Source organism: Gekko japonicus, unplaced genomic scaffold, assembly GCF_001447785.1.
Source record: "Gekko japonicus isolate JY-2015 unplaced genomic scaffold, Gekko_japonicus_V1.1 scaffold1763, whole genome shotgun sequence".
Lineage (NCBI taxonomy): Eukaryota > Metazoa > Chordata > Lepidosauria > Squamata > Gekkonidae > Gekko > Gekko japonicus.
In genome coordinates this window covers 147425-165594 of record NW_015167588.1, presented here as the reverse complement: position 1 = coordinate 165594, position 18170 = coordinate 147425, and the positions used below count along the sequence as shown (strand labels likewise).

The window sequence follows — 18170 nt, the reverse complement described above, 5'->3', positions numbered from 1 at the left end:
GGACTCAGCATTATTGCTGGAGAAGCAATTTAATGCAGTTGCAAAAAAGGCTTTCTTCCAACTCAGTTTATCTTGAAAAGGGGCTTCTTACCTTGATACACCTGATCTGGCTACCTGGATCTATGCCATGGTGACATTGAGACAAGACTACTGTAATGAACTATATATTCGTCTCCTCTCAGAATCAATTTGGAAACTCCAGCTGGTACAGAATACTGCAGTTTGGCTATTATTGAAAGCTAGATGAAGTATGCATATGAATCCTATTCTGCAGTTTCTCCACTGGCTGCCCATCAGTAGCAGGCTCAATTTAAAGCACTGGGTATCACATACAAAGCCCTTCATGGCCTTGGACCCCCATATCTGTGATCCTCTTCCATGACAGCTTCACTCATCTGAACAGGGACCAATCTGCAAATGGGCAAAATCAGTAACTGCCCATACATATGCCCTCTGTGGAATGGTCTGCCTGAGCAGGTCAGGAATGTTCCCACTATCCTCACTTTCCACAAAGAACGCAAAACAGAATGATTTAAGAGGGCTTTTCTACACAGGTGATAGGGTAGTTCTGTACAAAATGATTCACAAAGTTACTTGGACAAATTATTAGGGACTGTGGCCTATACTACTGTGTATAGCTTGCTGTAGATTGAATCCTGTTATGAAATCTTGTATCATTTAATGTATCAGGTTAGCACTTATGCTTTGCTTCAGTTATGTTTCTTAGACTTTGGTTGGTTCTACAACCCAAATACTATCTCATTGTTTATTGAAAGTCCCATCCTATTGATTATATTGACTCTGTGTAATCTGCCTTGAGTCCCAGTGAGAAAGGCAGCCTATAAATAATGTAAGCTAACTAAATAAATATTATTTTCTTTGCAGTCAAGACCGGACAACTTTTGGAAAGCCAAGTGTGGGAAAGCATGCCCCAGGGACATCAGAAAGAAAAACTAGCAATTGGGGGGCATCTGAAAGAAAAACCAGCTTTTTTGGTAAAAGGTAATGTTGCAGGCTCAAGGCCTTCAACTTGAACTTGTGCATAATAACTTTAAAGTACTGAACAGCTTTTGCTTGCCACAGTTTTGGCTAAAATGAGCCTAGATATATTTATCTAACAATGGAGATCAGAAGCATGAAATAGCGTACCTATAAGCCTGTGTCACAAGATAAAAGTTCTTATAACTTCTTTTGTGTCCAATTAGGTTTGTTTGTATGATTTTTAAAAAGTGTTAAGAATGTTACAGTTACCTTGCCATCTTGATTCCAGAACAAGTGGACCTGGAAGTTTACGGAACAGCCAATATGGTGTATTTGGGAGTATGGAGAAGATCAAGGAACCTAGGCCACTCCATGACAAAGCATTCATCCAGCAGTGCATCCGGCAGCTCTGCGATGTATGTAACTGGTGAAACTTCTTGTTTTGGTTGGAGCTACAACATTTCACTGACTAAGTTAATAACCCTAATTTAACTGGGTACTCTTTAAAAATATGAATTACTTTAATACAAAACAGAAGATAGGCGCAATCTTTGCAAAGCCTTTTTCTTTGAACCCAGCTAGAGGTTATGTCACTCACTTCTGTGAGTCACGTCAGGGGAACCACAACCCAAGTGTTGTTAGAGGTTAAGTTTAGCTTGGCCCTAAAAGGATGCTTCCCATGTTAACATGTGTATGTAATCTAAAAATGTGGCTTTCTTCAGAATAAATGTGGTTTTCTTCAGAATAATTTTATTCATATGCAGGTAGATTAATATATCTATTAGAATTTATAGGCTTGATTGACTAAGATTTCTGAATTGGATGGCAATCCTGTTTTAGGTAATTAAATGGTTTTGCAGTGTTTTTTAATCTAGCATGAAATTGCTCATATATGATGGTAATACATCTGTCTGTTTCCTCAGTTTCTTGTATCATATGGATATGGTCCCAATGTCTCTGTGAAGTCGCTTCAGGCTCCATCTGTTAAAGACTTTGTGAAAATCTTCAGTTTTATTTTTGGGTTACTGTGTCCTTCTTATGAGCTCCCTAGTACTAAGTTTGAAGAAGAAATCCCCAGGATTTTTAGAGAGCTTGGGTAAGTACCAAGACAGATTTCTTTTCTTTTTTTTCAATAGGAAAGAAAATTATTTACACACTTAGAGTACTTTCTGGGATGACCATTGTAACACTTTTTCTAATTTCCTAAACTAAATTCTTGTGTTGACTAGTGCACTTGGTTGTAAGCACTTAATTTTTGAACGGTGGTAATATTGCATTGATCAGTTGCTTTTTGTTCAAGTTTTCTTTTTCCAAAGTGTCCCAGTTTTCAGGAAGCAGGAGTAAATAATATACTTAGCCATTAAAATGTAACATGTGACACAATGACCTCTTGCTTGAGATTAATTTATCTCCCTCAGTGTCTTTATTGTATGATCAACTGACCTCCTTCTAGCAGCAATACACTGTAGTTAAATTGATTAAATCAAAGGGATTACAAAAGTCCTTTATCGTTTAGGATCTGGTCTCAATGACTATTGTTACAAAGTTGCATTTTAGCAATATACACCGTTATTCCTTACAAAAAAGGGTAAGGAGCAAACCTAAACAGGTTTACTCAGAAGTAAATTTTATGTTATTCAGTGTAGTTTTCTCCTGGGATAGCGTATTTAAGATTGTACCCTAAATATTAAGAGAGCCAGTTTGGTGTAGTGCTTAAGAGCAGCAGGACTCTAATCTGGAGAATCGGGTTTGATTCCCCATTCCTCCACATCAAGCCAGCTGGGTGACCTTAGGTCAGTCACAGCTCTTTCAGAGCTCTCTCAGCCCCACCTACCTCACAGGGTGTCTGTTGTTGAGGAGAGGAAGGGAAGGTGATTGCTCCAAGACTTCTTAAATATTAATCATAAGTTTCTCTACAGTGGCCAAAATAAGCTTCTTTACTTAATAGTAAATACGGCACAGCAACATGTGGGCTACACAGTTATCCCCTGGAATGACAAGAGCAAAGATGGATGCTTGACAGAATTTACTTGTAACAAACCTTAAGGATTGCTGATGGCAAAAAGTGACAAAATGCTAAAACATGGGTGGCCAGATTGTGGCTTGGGAGCCACATGTGGCTCTTTCGCACATACCGTGCAGCTCCCAGCAGGGCGGCTGGGGAAGTTAAGTATCATTAGCAAACAAATAGCATTGGACAAATATCATTATCAATATCTGCTTTTACCCCCTTTTGTTATTATTTTTGGCAGTCTCATTTAATGTTAATAAAAAGTAAATTTGCATATTTCCCAGTAAAAATGTGTAATATTTGTTCATGTCTTGCGGCTGTCAAGCATCTGATGTTTATTCTATGTGGCTCTTACGTTAAGCAAATTTGGCCACCCCTGTGCTAAAATAAAAGTTCTCCTATATTTAGGTACTGTTAGTTATTGCAATTTGGACTTCTCTTGAGCAGTGGAACACTTAGGCTTAAAGGAGAACAGGATCTATGTGCTATGTTGAACATATTTTAACAATCTGTATTTCAATTTTTTTTTGTTGACTACCCCCGAATTGTAAAATGATTTTGCTGGGATCAGATCTTCTGAGCAGTCAGCAGCTTTCAACTCACATAGAAACATAGAGCTGGAAGGAATCCCCAAAGGTCATCTAGTCCAACCCCCTGCACAATATAGGAAATTCACAGCCCCCCCACATGCACACTCTTCTAGTAAGCCCTGCTCTATGCCCAGAGGAATTTAATTTGTCATTATTTGATTTAACATGAATTCTGAGATTTTTTCAGACATATATTCAATGTACTTTTCTTGAACTGCCAGTGTTTCTCTCAGTATCAGAAGTTTTTCATAAATACCTTTAATGGATTCAATCCGTATTTGTTTAGGAATCTATGAGAACTATATTACTGTTGGGAACGTATGAAAGTTAACATTGTTTGCAAACAGAGTTCTTTCTTAAAGTGGAGAATACAGTGAATTGCTATAACATTTTTACCCCAACAGGGAAAATAGCTTTTGTAGGGGGAGATTGACTGTTAGCCTAGAAGACTGTAAATCTAAAGTACTCCATGATGCAATAATGGGAAACTCTACCTGACTTAGATTTCTCTGGTCTATATTGCCTTCTTAATAAAGCCACTGTATTATCAGTTCCTTGGAGACCAATTCAGTAGTACAGTTAGATTCTCAAGTTGGGTTTTGATTCAGTTTAATAGATAATAACCTTGCCGTACCATTGTAACAATTCGTCTACTGTCTATATATATAAAACTAGGATACATTCCACTGGTTTTTTTTTGAGCAGCCAGGGAATGGACTGAGATGGGTAAATAGAATTGAGGCAATCATCTATATTTGGTGCTAGGATGTGAGACCAGAGAAATTCTGCTCTATGTGGGGATATTTTTTCTTTCAGAATCTTCCCCATAAACCTTTTGGGCAAAAATAAATAATTCTGTTTAAATCCAGGCAACAAATTGCAGTCTCTAGGGCTACTTACATGGCTTGATTTACCCGTTTTTAACATACTATTTATACCACCTCACCCCCCAAAGCTAAACCTAATATCATACTTAAAATAATTACAGTTAACTTTCACTTAACACCTGAAATATCAACATTCATTCCTTTTCCCCAATCCAATCTACAGGATAAGAACCAAGGTATATAGGTCTGGCAATTCTAGCTGCTGAGATGGACATATATCCCAAACAATGTTGCCCAAGCTTCTTGGCAAATTCATCTCAAATAATTACTATATATAGTGTACTAATTAACAGTGCAAACCTAAGAATATTGAATAGACCTGGATGGGATTGCCAACTCAGATTAGAAATCTGTGGATATTCATCAAAAATTAAGAAATGTTTCCCCTTCCTTTTATGTGTATCTGGTTTACTTGTTTTCATATTTTTAAAGCATTAACTTTAATAGAACAAAATTGTAAAACATTTTGGCAGCTAGTCTTGCCAACCTGTTAGTCATTCTTTCACTATGCGTCCTTGAACAATTTGTGATTTGTAATGAATTCCACTCAAGTGGGATTTTAAGATCTTGATACAGAAAAATGTCCTTTGAGTGAATGTGCTGATGCAGAAAGAAGAAATGCAATTGCTCCTACCTGACCATACTGATAAATGAACCTTAAATTGATGTATAGAAATTATTTAATTTACTAATTTATTTTTAATTTATTGGCCTTGTATCCCACAGGCTCAGGGCGGGTTCCAGCAGTATTAATACAATATAGTACAATTAAAAACAACAAGTTAGATCAACATAATTATAAAATACCATGTAACAATTTTAATTAAAATGTTGTACCATAACTGCAGTGCTTTTTCTTGTAGATATCCCTTTGCACTGTCAAAAAGCTCTATGTGCACAGTGGGAGCACCACACACGTGGCCTCAAATTGTAGCTGCTTTAGTCTGGCTGATAGACTGTGTCAAGGTAACCACAAAGCTTCCAGAAAGGTTTTCCAGATATCTTTTGTGTATGATGATCTGCCACTGCTATAAAGTACTCAGCTATAAATTTAATTGTTAAACATAATTGCTATAAGTATGTAAACTGGTAAGTTTAGAATTTATAAACTTGAGGCTCAAAAATTTAATATTTTTAATCTGGTAGTTCTGGCTGTTAGATTCTTTGCAGCATAAAGTTTTATGGCTATCTTGTAGTGGTTAAAGTCTTATGGCTTGATCCAGAGGATGATTTCCATGAACAGAACAGAGGGTTGGACAACTTTAGTTGATTGCAGACCTACAACTCCCATCCCTGTTCCTGAGGAGGGTCCCCTGTCCCACAGAAACAGCATTTTGTGGAGAGAGTATTTCAACAGAAAGGGAGAGTGAAGAACGTATGCTCTGCTGATAGAAATTGCTTCTTTCAGCAAAAATTACTGAGGGATTTATTTATTTATACATTCGGCTTATATACCGCCCTGACCCCGAAGGGTCTCTGGGCGGTTTACATACAAAGTCTAAGTCTACTTTCCCTATCTACGGCCACATGGTACAGGGGCAGGGGCTGCCTACCAGCACCCAGGTGGTGGGGCTTGCTGTTCTCCGGCTCGGCTCCTACTTCTTCCGGCGGTCTTCGGGGTCGGTGCTTTCGTCCTGGCGTCTAGGGATAGGTCTTCCATTTTTTGGCGGCTGCGGCTAACGTCCATTTTGGCTCCGCCGTGCCTGCGCCTCCACGTCACCGCGCCTTCCGCCTCCGCTGTCATCCGTTCCACCGCTCGATGTTGCACTTTGCTGGCCACCAGGGGTCGCCCCACCGATCTCGCCGCCGCTGCCTGTATCTTGGAAAGACTGACCAAAACCAATATTATCTATAAAAAAGGTGTTTTTTTACTGCATGTAATTAACTTGTATGCAGATTTAGGGTGGATCCCTCTTTTTTTGATGGCACATGTGGGATAAAAATCCAGATAAATAGGGTAGTTATGAATTTTAAAATGTTTCATACTAAAATTGTAAAGTTATGAGGTAAATGTGAGGTGATTTTAATTCTGTCAGCCTGAAAATATGTGTGCAGCTTGCCTGGCTATGGAGCTGACACATAATTACTATTGTCAAGGGAACAACTTTCTCTTTGAGGTTCTCAGTGAGACTTTTCTGTATCTGTATGAGACAGAAAAATTTAAAGTACATGCTTCTGGTTGGTCAGTTAGTAGATGGTTTAACCACTTTTGTTGGCTTTTAGCTTAGAACCAATAAAGTGAGGGCCTGAGACTTAGTAGCTCTGATTGCTTAAAAGATCTGGTGGGGGAAAAATAAGAGACCATCTTCAGCCTAAACAGAGGGGGTCTGAGAGGAGAAGGAGTAGAGTCAGCTGATAAGTCACTTGAGTGCCAAGAGCAAGAGTCAGCACTTGCTGGCAAAGGCAACAGAGAAAGCTGAAAAAGAGGACAAATGTTGTTTATTCCACCTTTCCACCCAGCTCAGGGCCCCCAGAGCAGCAAACAATAAAAACCATTAAAACAAGCTTTTAAAAATGCCTATTATGAAACCAATTAAAAAGAACAATTAAACAAAAGACATAAGTGGGCAGGAGGGTCAGTGAGGGGATGCTAAACAAAAAGCTAAGCCAACCCATGGGTGGCAAACAATGATTGAGGGGGACAAATTTCCCAGGGGAAAGAATTCCGTAATTTTGGTGCCATGACTATGAAGTCCTCTTCTTGGGTTGCCACTCATCTAGACTCAGTTGGCAAGGGCTCCCAAAAAAGAACTCTAGAAGATGACCACAGTAAGTGGGTAGGTTCTTGTGAGAGTCGGCGATCCTTGTTGTATGTTGGACTCAAGCTGTATAGGGCTTTAGAAGTCAATACCAGCACCTTGATTTGGGCATGGAAGCTGATCAGGAGCCAGTGTAGGTGGAACAAGGCTGGAGTGATATGGTCCTTACAACCCACTGCAGTCAGAATTCTGGCTTAGAGATGTGAAGGCCCGGAAAAATTCAGGAAAAAACCATTTTTTCCCGGTTTTTTCCTGAAGCTTTTTTGTTTTTTTCCGAAAAATTGAAAAAAGAAAAGAAAAAAAATTATTATGGAACGTTTTATTTTAACATGATGAATAAAATATTTTAAGACAAGGTGTTCAAATATTTTCCAAATCATTTCTAATATATATATATGGTATCAGATTGATCTAATTTCTGTGCACTGAGGACAAGCAAGTCCTAGGTTACAAACTGAACTCTCCAATGCAAGAACAAGATGCGTTTTTTCCTTTAGAAGGTGCGATTGTCAGAAGAAAATAAAAAAGTTTCAATTTTGTTTTTACATGTGGGTGGGTATTCTGTTTGTAATAATTGTTTGGATACACTATATTTTTAATATGCTAGTTGTGATAATTTCATGCCAAGTAAAAATGTCCATAGTCATATTTAATGTTCCTAAAGTAACAGAATGACTTTCAATCTAGAAAAGACAAAAGAAATGCTAATGTAGCATTTTTTTCAATTTTTCTGAAAATTTCCAATTTCCCCCGGAAAAAACGGGGGGAAAACCGGGTTTTTTTCCAAGCTTCAAAATTTCTGGAAATTTTACATCTCTATTCTGGCTACAGCATTCTGTACCAGCTATAGGTTCTGAACAAAGGTAGCCTCACATAGAGTGCATTGCAGTTTTCTAGGCTAGATGTTACCACAGTGGTAAGATCTTTCTGAAGGAAGAAGCTTGATCTGGATGCTTGAGAGGGTCAGCTGAGGAGGAAGTAGATTGTTCCAGGTGCAGCACCTTGGTGTCTTCAGTATCTTCAAGTGGTGTTGATCAGAGGGAAATTGGTAGCTTTATCTTTTGCCAGTGTCTTCAAGATCTAGACGAAGATGAGGAAAAGCCTGAACAGAGTTTAAAGAAATGCTAGCAATGCTCTCTCTGCTAGCTTAAGCTGAAGACTAAAGAAGGGGAAATTGGCTACCTGAATTTTGTTAGGTAGAAGAAGTAGGATAGGGATTGCCATCCCCTTAGTTACAGGAATGCTAAAGGAAACAACGAGAAAGTATACCTATATAACAAATGACCATTTAAATATTTTAAAACATTTTAATACACATTTTCGTCTTTGGTTCTTGAACTCCACTGTTCTCAGTGTTTGACCGTCATATGCCTACTAATAGTACTGTTGGCCAAATTATAAGTAAAAAGAGTGCTTTACCATTAAGAAAATAAGGTAATAAATAAGGCTTAAGTTTCAGAAATAATTATAGGGATGTTACTAACTTACACATTTCTCTGTGTAATCTAGCTGTATTTAGCTATGAAAGAAAACCCACCATCATTTGATGAAGGGCAGATCTCAGGAGGAGAGACTGAAGATGGAATTGTACATAGCAAGGTATCCTAATAATTTCCTACTGAATTGCAGTATGTGTGCTGATTTGTAATATGATTCAAAAGTTGTATATATATATTTTAGATATTTACACCCCACTTTTGGCCCCAGTGGGCCTGAACAGAGTTCTCCCCTCCATTTTATTTTCACAACCACCACCCAATGAGGTAGGTTAGGCAGAGAGAGTGATCAGTAATCACTGTCTTAAGATGTCAGGATCTGAGTGTTTAGGAACTGAGCAGCTATATGTATTGAATAAATATTTTTACCAGAATATTAAAAGAGACCTGCTATTTTCATCCACCCAAGTTCCCCAGCTTTGACTCTTGTGCCATACCTGGAGATAATTTCCTATTTAGCACCTTATACAAGTTTTTTCAGTTCAGGCCCACCTCATAGGAAATTGCCCAGCGGTATATCCATAGCCCTCCTTTCAGTCATAGTGTTGCCCTCTATTTATATTTTCTAAAGCTCTACAAAACCGGTCCCTATCAATTACACAAGTTGCCATTTCCACCTTCTTTGGTGTGAAGCCCCACGTGTGGCCACTTTGCCGCTTGGGACTCCACTGTCTTGTGCCCCTGCCCTACGGAAGGTTTCTCAGGCCTCAGAATGGGAGGGGGAGGGGGTTGTGCCACCTGGTTCCTCCCCCCCTCCCCCACTGGACGTGACCCTCTTGCGGCCTTGAGTCGCCTGTTTCTATTTTCTCCCCAGCCTGTTGCATGGGACCTTTTATTCCATGCTTGGTTCTGTCCATACATCAGTCTTCCAGTCCCAGCATCCACCCCTCTGCACCCTATGCTCTTACTGGTCCATCTCCCTGCCAACACCTAAGGTTCCCTTACCTTTGGCCCTCTGGATCCAGGGTCTGTCCTTGGGCCCGCCTCCTCCAATCACCTGCTTCGGCCAACACTGGCCATGATGGCCCGAGAAGGCTGGAGGAGAAGGCTGGACACCATCAGCTTCAAGCAGTCTCCCAGCCAGCTTCAGTCCTCACTGGTCTTTCCCTGCAGTTTTGTGGCAGCCTAGAGAGTGACTGCTGCATTTCCCAGCCTCCTAGCTGGTTCTCTTCCCGGGGCTGCATCCCTTACTGCTGCCACAGCATTTGGCAAGCTCCTCATGGAGGCTGTCGCCTCCCTCACTTGCCGGCTTGCCTCAGTGGTTGCTGCTGCCATATGCCCCACTCCAGAGCTCCCCACTGTCCCTGGTTAAGTTCCAGATGTCGGGAGGGGTCCAGAGCTGTGCAGGACGGTCGGCACGAATACAGGTCACTGGGGGTCGTCGCTGCAGAGCCAGAGCTCTGTCCCACCCCGGACATTTGGATATATTGCAAGCTCACTTATATTCCCTTCTGTTTTCTGGTTTAAAATGGAAGGTTCTTTCTGGTTAGTGCATAATATTGATATAGAAGCACCTTCAGGCACACAACTTGCTCTGCAGCCATAAGGACAAGAAACATGTTTGAAAAAGGAAGCAGAAAGAAAAGTCATGAGCAAATTCCTTTAACTTACATTTTAAAAATTTCTTTGCAAATTTATGTACTTTTTTCCAATATCTGCACGTATGAACACTGCTATGGGATTAGGAAAAGGAAATAACTGAATATGCGATTTTAAGACTGAATTATAAGCAAGGTGTCAGGCTTCCCAGTCAAGACACTCAACAACGTTCCTTCAGAAGTTTCAGTTTATTGAGAGCTAGTACTCAGGACACCATGAACACTTGTATCAGGAATGGCGGGCTAATGATTTGAACCTTCAGATATACCCCCTTCATATGTGACCCCCTGATACAGTAAAGCCAGTAGGCAAGCACCTGAAGACGTGGGCAAAAAGCAACGGTTACTTCCCAGCAGGACGCTAGGAGCAGGCAGAGTAAAACCTTCAAGGACACTGGACAGATAAAAGAGCGCAGCTGAAGGGGGAAAGGGAGGAGGGAGACAAGAAGAGCAACCCACACATTCCATCCCATGGCAGCCTCAGCTGACATCCTGCCCCCCCGAAGGCCCCCCTCCACCCAGTTTCCCAGGGAACCATTCGTGAAAGTCACAGAGGAGCCATGGGGCATGAACGTCAGAAGCCTCCACCCACTCCCAATGCTCCAGCCCAAAGTCTACCCATTCAATGAGATAATACAGTTGGCCCTGTTTCCGCCTCGAGTCCAAGATTTGAGAGACTTCAAAATGATGTTTGCCATTCACCATCATTTATTTATTTTTATTTATTTTATTTTATTTATACCCCGCCCTCCCCGCACGCGGGCTCAGGGCGGCTTACATAGGCACAAAAGTGCAATAAAAATACAACAGGTTAAAACAAGGCACAAAAGTGCAATAAAATTACAACAGGTTAAAACAATTAAGGCACAAAAGTGCAAGAAAAAGTAAACAGGTTAAAACAATTTAGGCAAAAATGCACATCTCACAGGATGCATAAACGACTAAAATACTCCCTAGTGCATATCATGTTGGGATCAACTTGGGGGGGATGCCATAGGCCACGATGTTCAGATGGCCAGTCAGCTCAACCAGGGGAAACTGCTCTGCAGTCGCACGGTGGTGGAAGTGGTAGTGGCGGCAGTGGCTCCTACTCAAAAGCCTGGCGGAAGAGCTCCCGTAAAAGATCCCGCAGGGCCGATCTCCTCCAGGAACTCATTCTACCAGGTAGGAACTGCCACCGAAAAGGACCTGTCCCTTGTGGCAGCAAGCCTGGCCTCCTTGGGGCCCAGGGTCACTAGGTGGCTGGGGACGTTGTGGCCGCCAGACGTTGGGCCCCAGATCCTTTTTTAAAAGGCTGTGATGAAAAACAGGATGCAGATGTTTCATATTTTGGGGGAAGGCTAATTCAACAGTTACATAATTAAGTTTCCGAACCAGTGGAAAAGGCCCCACGTATTTCCATCCCAGTTTTCGGCTGGGTTGCAGGCCTTTAATGTTTTTAGTAGAGACATAGACAGAGTCCCTTGGATGCAACTCCCACCCCAAAGTACGTTTCTTATCAACTTGCGCTTTATAGGCAGCTTTCGCCTTGTCAAGAGTTTTCCCCACAAGGGGCCAGGCATTATGTATGCCCTCGCACCAGTCCCCTACTTCCCCTCCCGGGCCAGATTTACAGTGTTAATCCAAAACCAAACTATCTCCTTCTAAGGTCATTGAATTTAGAAAGTTTTGACTCTGTTTAGGATTGCAGTGTTTTCCAAAATACAAAAACAAAGTCTTATGTTTATTCAGAATTATGTTTTGGCTCTGATTAATTTTGCTTTTGTTTCTTATTTTTTTAAATGTACTATTGACTCAGGAAAATGTGGTTGTTGAGAATAACATTCATCTAAATTATTTTGCAAATTTGACCTATAATTCAATGTTAGTTTCTGCTCCTTTAAAAAAAAAAATCCTAAAATCCAACAGATTTGTGTAATTTTTTCCTCAGCTGTTTTTGGATTATTCCATAAAATGTTATGACCACTTTATGAGAGGTGGAGACACATATGAAGAATTTGATGCTGAAATACAATCAAAATTAAGTAAGTAGGTTTTTCAATAGTAATGTATCTTTCAAATATAAGGTAGAATATTAAATATTAATATTCACATTTGACATACCTCTTTCTTTCCTAGTGTATCAACTAGGTGTTCCAGGATTCTTTGACTGGGTTTCAGAAGGTTATTTTGAAAGAAATAGTGTGTGTGCATGCTTACCTGCAAATCTGTCTTGATAGTCAACAAACTAATATTGGAGCTGTTGTGCTTTCTGGTGCTGTTGGAAATGGAGTACTAGGATCTGTATTAGACTTGTCATTTATTGGTTTTACTAAATAAACCAAATGCTTGCATCTTCAGTACAACATAATTGGGAATTTCCTCCTTTTAATTTCCTTTCTACACACTAATCAGATCTGCTAATCTTGGTAGATTTTTCTTTTACCAGAAAAAGAGCTAGCTGTCTGACTTAGAACTTTCCTGTGAATATTTATCAGATGTGAACTGAATTCATTAGGAAAACAAAATTTATTTAGGCTTGCAAGCACACCATCAGCATTATAGGCAATCGTGCTACAGCTCTATTAGAAGGCCCTGTGGACTAAGCATAAATGAGTAAGAAGGTATTCTTAATGCGAACTTCCGGTTTCGGCGGCGCGGATGGCGACCGGCTCTTGGGACGTCTCCCAGAGCCGGATCGCCCAAGCACAGCCCGGGGGGGTCCCGCGCCAGCGGAGATCCTAAGGAGCCCTCAGAGAGAGGGCTCCGAACCAGGGGGTGCGCTAGGGGGATAAGAAGGTATTCTTAATGCATTAGAACCCATTAATGTTGCTGTATTTTGCTATGGAGAAGTGGAATTTCTCAGTTATTTATTACCCTGAAATATCTTCAGGGGTGGGAAATGGGCAGTAAAATCAGTAAAAGGCAGTTTTTTCGTCTTGGTCAGTAAGTTGTCAGTTTTTAAAAAAAGGTCAGTAAAGTCAGTATTTCTAATTTTTGTGAATACAGTTTGTGTTTTTTTTGTTTTCATTACTGCATTGTGGGAGAAACATGACGACTTCCCAGTGAGAAGACAGATTGTTTTTAGTTCAGTTATGGAGTACTTTAAGGACTTTGTTCCTAAGAGTAAAAGTGATTTGGTGAAATCTTCCACAACATATACAAACATAATTAACCTCTTAAAACATGAGACAATAAAAGCAGAGGCGATGCTTTATTGCATGAGTGCCCGCTTATTCACAAAGTTCACTGGAGTGTTCCAGAAAGAAGAGCCTTTGGTACATGTGATGCACAGTGAAGTAAAAACACTCACAAGAACCATAATGAATTGTGTTTGTAAGAGTTCAGCACCATTATCTCTTCAAGCCTTCAGTGATGAGCACTACATACCTGTGAGAGAAGTAATCAGTGAAAACAGAATCTGTGGCAATAGTTCTGTTTCATATTGCCTTCCCCCAAATATACCTTTGATCACTGTGTGACTAGCTCTTGGTTTCTTTGCAACAGTAACTTCTACAAGAATAGCTAGAGTAAACTTTGCAGCAAATTGTCTACCTGGCTAAAGTAAACCTTTATACAGAGTAGGCTTTGCATGTGCATTAGACTACAAATTCAGCATTCCACAAGCCTTTTCTAAAAAGCTTTTGCCACCTTTTTAGGTCCAACTCAGGACACAGGCCTTTAATGTTTTATGACAAAGATAGCAGAAACAGAGACAAAGAGGGTGAAATATATCTTCAGACAAGCTTGCCAATTAAGAGATATTCTTGAGGATGGTGCTTATTGGAATAAGAGGAAGCAGAAATTACACCCTCAACGAAATGTTACAGAATTTGTTTGTTACTATGCTACGAGTTTGTGCCATTTCAAATCCTTATCTGTGGGATGTATATAAGGACCATCTCTGAGAAGATATTTTGAATCAAACCAGAATACAAAATCCGGATATGGAAAAGACACATAATGATGCAGTTTTTAATACAGAGTTTATAATGATTGAAGATTGCATTCTAGCCATGGGTAGTTATTAGGGATGTGCACCTTGAAAAACATTACTATTTCTCAGATCCAGATATCAGGGAGCCAAAAAATATTCAGGTTCCAAATACCAGTTTGGTGTTTGGATCTGGGTTTTCCCCCCCTGGGATTCCAATACTATTTGGCTCTATTATTCCTTATGTGGAATCTTTCAAGAGGGCTGGAGGGGGTATTTTTTTGACCAAATGGCACCAAAACTGCAGCAGAGCTGCTGATGCCTGTCTATCTAATAAACCCCAAATTTCAAGAGAATTGGACCATAAGAGCCAATTCTGTGGACCCCTGCACAAGGTGCCTCCAGCCATCCTTCATTGTTTGCTGTGCTTTCTCAGTAGCCACAAGAGAAGCAAAACAACCACTAGGCAAAAACTTCTCATAGGAAATAAAACTAACAAGCCCAAAGAGCCAATGCAGAACCAGGAATACCAGAAGAAGTTTGGGGCAACGTGGCAAGCCCAAGCCCATAGCGAGGATTTGGGGGCAAATTCTTTTCTGGTGGGGCTGAGGTTCTCTGTGCAGAAAGAAAAGCCAGAATTCTGAGGATCATGACTCTGCTACTGTGGAATCGAGCCTTTTAAAATCAAGCATAGAGGCTTCTGCAAATCTTAGCCGCAAAGTGTGACAATAGCAGACTGAGAAGGGGGGGTGGGATAAATTTTGGTAGATGGTAGGCATGACACTGGAAATATTTATCTGGGTTTAGCCAGTAAACTCACTCCAATTTGTATAAAAACACATAAAACTTTATTTACAAAAACAAAGGGCAAACAACACATAGGAGAAAGAATTATACAGTTCAGCAAGGAATGCAAACAAACAAAAAACCTAGCTGGCTATTCTACTCACTACTTTTCCTATCAGGTGGATAGCTTTGGCATCTCAACTGGCGTTCCTGATTAGCAGAGTCTCTAGAAGCATAGCAGCAGGGTAGAAGTTGAAGAGAGCTTCGAGGCCGTCTCCTCTCTCTCTGAGTCTTCTCAAGTTGTCTGTTCTACATAGGTGTTCTTAACCATTTAGCCAAAAGAAAGCTGTTACTAGGATAGATCTCTAAATTGCAAGCTGTCAACCACTTTCGATGACAGTTCTCGGCTGCTGCACGTTAATAACTTCTGCCAGCCTAAGCAACAATTCTGATAACCCACAGGTGGGGGTGATGACTTCTATAGTCAAGAAAGCTAACACTTAGGCAGAAAAACTCTCTTAAAGGAGACCATCTTCTTGATACAGAGTTAGCTCCTAGAGGTCACCAACTCCAACCCCCTTGCTCAGTGCAGGAATTAGTCAACTACAGCACCCCACTCTGATTAAAGTAGCACACTACTTTAAAAAATGTTTTTAAATGACTGAAAAAAGCATTTACAGAAGAAAATCTTCTGGGGTTGTGCCTTTAAGAAAGGGAGCAGAGCCCCCCAAAGCCCCACCTTAGCTAGGGGCCTGGGCAAACCTGACACAACAAATGTACAACCTGAAAATACAAGCCAATATCAAACCAGAGAATCAACCAAGATAAACCAAATAGGACTGCTGCTGCTAAAAGTCCAACAAATGTAAAATCAGAGAATCCACTGCAAATCACAAACTCAACACAAACCAACTGTCAGCAAGCTGCCAAAGGGTTTTTTTTTCCTTTCTTGCTACTGTAGGTATGCGCTTGTGTGCTTTCCCTTTCCCATGTATAACCGTTGATGCGCTTAATTGCCTAGCTGCAGGAACATCCATATCTCTCAAGGCCACAGGTGGTTGCTGCCGAATAGTTGCTTGGGTGATCTCATAGTGAGAACCGTGAGAAGCAGATATGTTATGTTATCTAGAAGCGTTTGCTCCCAGGCCCAATGGCACGCGCGGGAAGTCCCGCAATTGGATCTCAGCTTTTTGAATGTACTATAACCTATTATACTCATTGCTCACCCCTCATTCTGAACAGTGATCCTGTTAATGCACCTATAGCTTCAAATAAAGTAAAACCTTTCTGCAAGTGTGTACTTCGTTGATGCTGTGGGAGTCTGACACCAACTCAGGCAAAGAACACAATGTTGTAAGATCAACAAAACCCATGTCAAAGGGCAGAATCAAAGCCAAACCAACATGACAAGCTGATACCAAGCCTCGGGAAGGCACAGATACACGGGAAAAAATTAAGGGAAAAGAGTCCTGGGAGCCTTCAGACGCTAGCTCTTGATATTCCTGGTTACTCCGAAATATTTCTGGGACTTTTCAGGACCCATTTCCCAGTGTAATGGAAAATCCCAAATACCATCAGGACCCCCAAATATATTCAGAAAATACAGATAAGGTATTTTTCGGATATATATTAGGACTAGCTATACGTGAGCACACATTCCTAGTGGTTATCATTTGAAAACATGGGGTTAAATCCAGACTGAATTTTCCAGTGGCAGAATGGAACTTTCCTATTGCCCTCCCCCCACTGTGGACCATTGATCTCAACAAAATGCTCCTGACATGGAGGGGGGAATCCGGGAAATTGGTAGAAAGTGCCAGTTTAATCTGGATACAACTCAATTGGTCTTTCTGGACAAAAAGATGATAGCAGGTCCCTATTGTTAAATATAGTGGCTTGGATCCAAATGTGTTTTTCAAAACAATTTCTGCTTGTGGAGAGAGAGATCCCCAGTTTCTGTGGCTTTTCCTCTCAGCCTGCAGCCTCTTGCATCATATACTATTATGTTTCTACAGGTCCCCTGACACTTGGGAACAAGGTGTGCAGTGAGATACAGCAGGAAAGATTTTATATACAGTAAATGTTTAATTCTAGTTATTGTATAAAATAAGTGTAATGTGGGGGGATTTGTAAGGGCATCTACAAAAGCAAACACTAACTTTTGCATCCTAGTAGGTTATGTTTAGTAGGTTATTTTGGTTTTACTTCTTTTCTTTCAGAGGATCTATTTCAAGTAGCTGAAAATCGTGTAGAGACACTAGAAGCCGAAGAAAAAAGCCTGAATGAGTTGATTGCAAAGCGTGAGAAGGAAAGAGAAAATGAACCTGTTAGTAATGGCTGCATGGGCATGGGACAACTACAACAGCTGTATAAAATATTCCTTTGCTTTTTGTAAAACATTTTATAATTTTGTTGCAATTTCTTCCCTCTCTTAATTTTTAATGTAAAAGGATCGCCTGGTGACCCTGCGGAAACTGAAATCATCTTTACAGGCAGATGTTCAGAAATATGAGGCTTATATGGCTAACCTGGAATTGCACTCAAACAATATTGGTCAAAAGTCAAAGGATATTGATGAAGAGCTTGAGGCTGCTGGTGAGACCAAAATGCTATTTCTCAATAACTTAAAAAAAACCTTAGTTCTTGGTTGAAAGAATATGAAATTCTGCAATCTAATAATACACTTGTATTCTTGCCTACAAACTAGGGGGATGCTCAAGACAGCTTACACAATTATAAAATACAATAAAATAAGAGCATAACTTTCAAACTGATAAGCAAAACAGCAATGGCAAAATCCAACAGAAGGCATAAGCACAACTTGTATGCAAAAGCCTGATCAAAGGAAAATGTTATCACATGGCACGTAAAACACAAAAGTGTGGGGAATCAGGTGAATGCTGCATGGATAAAGGTCTATAAACAAGAAGCCACAACAGAGAATGCTCCATAGTGGCACCTGCCTTTCCTCTAAAAGTGGCGTGTACAGAGCAGAACCTCTGAGGTTTGGAACAGTCTGGCGGGTTCATGTGGGAGCATACAGCCCCTAATCCTGGATGATTTAAATGTCTCTCCTTTTATAATACTGTTAACTTCTCATGCCTTTCAAGAAGTCACAAATGTGAGAAAAGTAAGGATACTTTTATATA

General features: G+C 40.4%; 1 protein-coding gene across 1 annotated transcript in view; it reads left to right on the top strand.

Moving 5' to 3' along the window:
• The window catches only part of NDC80 (NDC80 kinetochore complex component), a 29707-nt gene that overhangs the window by 4537 nt on the left and 7000 nt on the right, over positions 1 to 18170 (top strand). The window contains exons 3-10 of the mRNA XM_015413931.1: positions 886 to 1002; positions 1271 to 1397; positions 1905 to 2077; positions 5333 to 5435; positions 8738 to 8827; positions 12253 to 12346; positions 17241 to 17347; positions 17472 to 17616. Of these exons, the coding sequence (XP_015269417.1) occupies positions 886 to 1002; positions 1271 to 1397; positions 1905 to 2077; positions 5333 to 5435; positions 8738 to 8827; positions 12253 to 12346; positions 17241 to 17347; positions 17472 to 17616 (956 nt within the window). The remainder of the gene's footprint in view (positions 1 to 885; positions 1003 to 1270; positions 1398 to 1904; positions 2078 to 5332; positions 5436 to 8737; positions 8828 to 12252; positions 12347 to 17240; positions 17348 to 17471; positions 17617 to 18170) is intronic.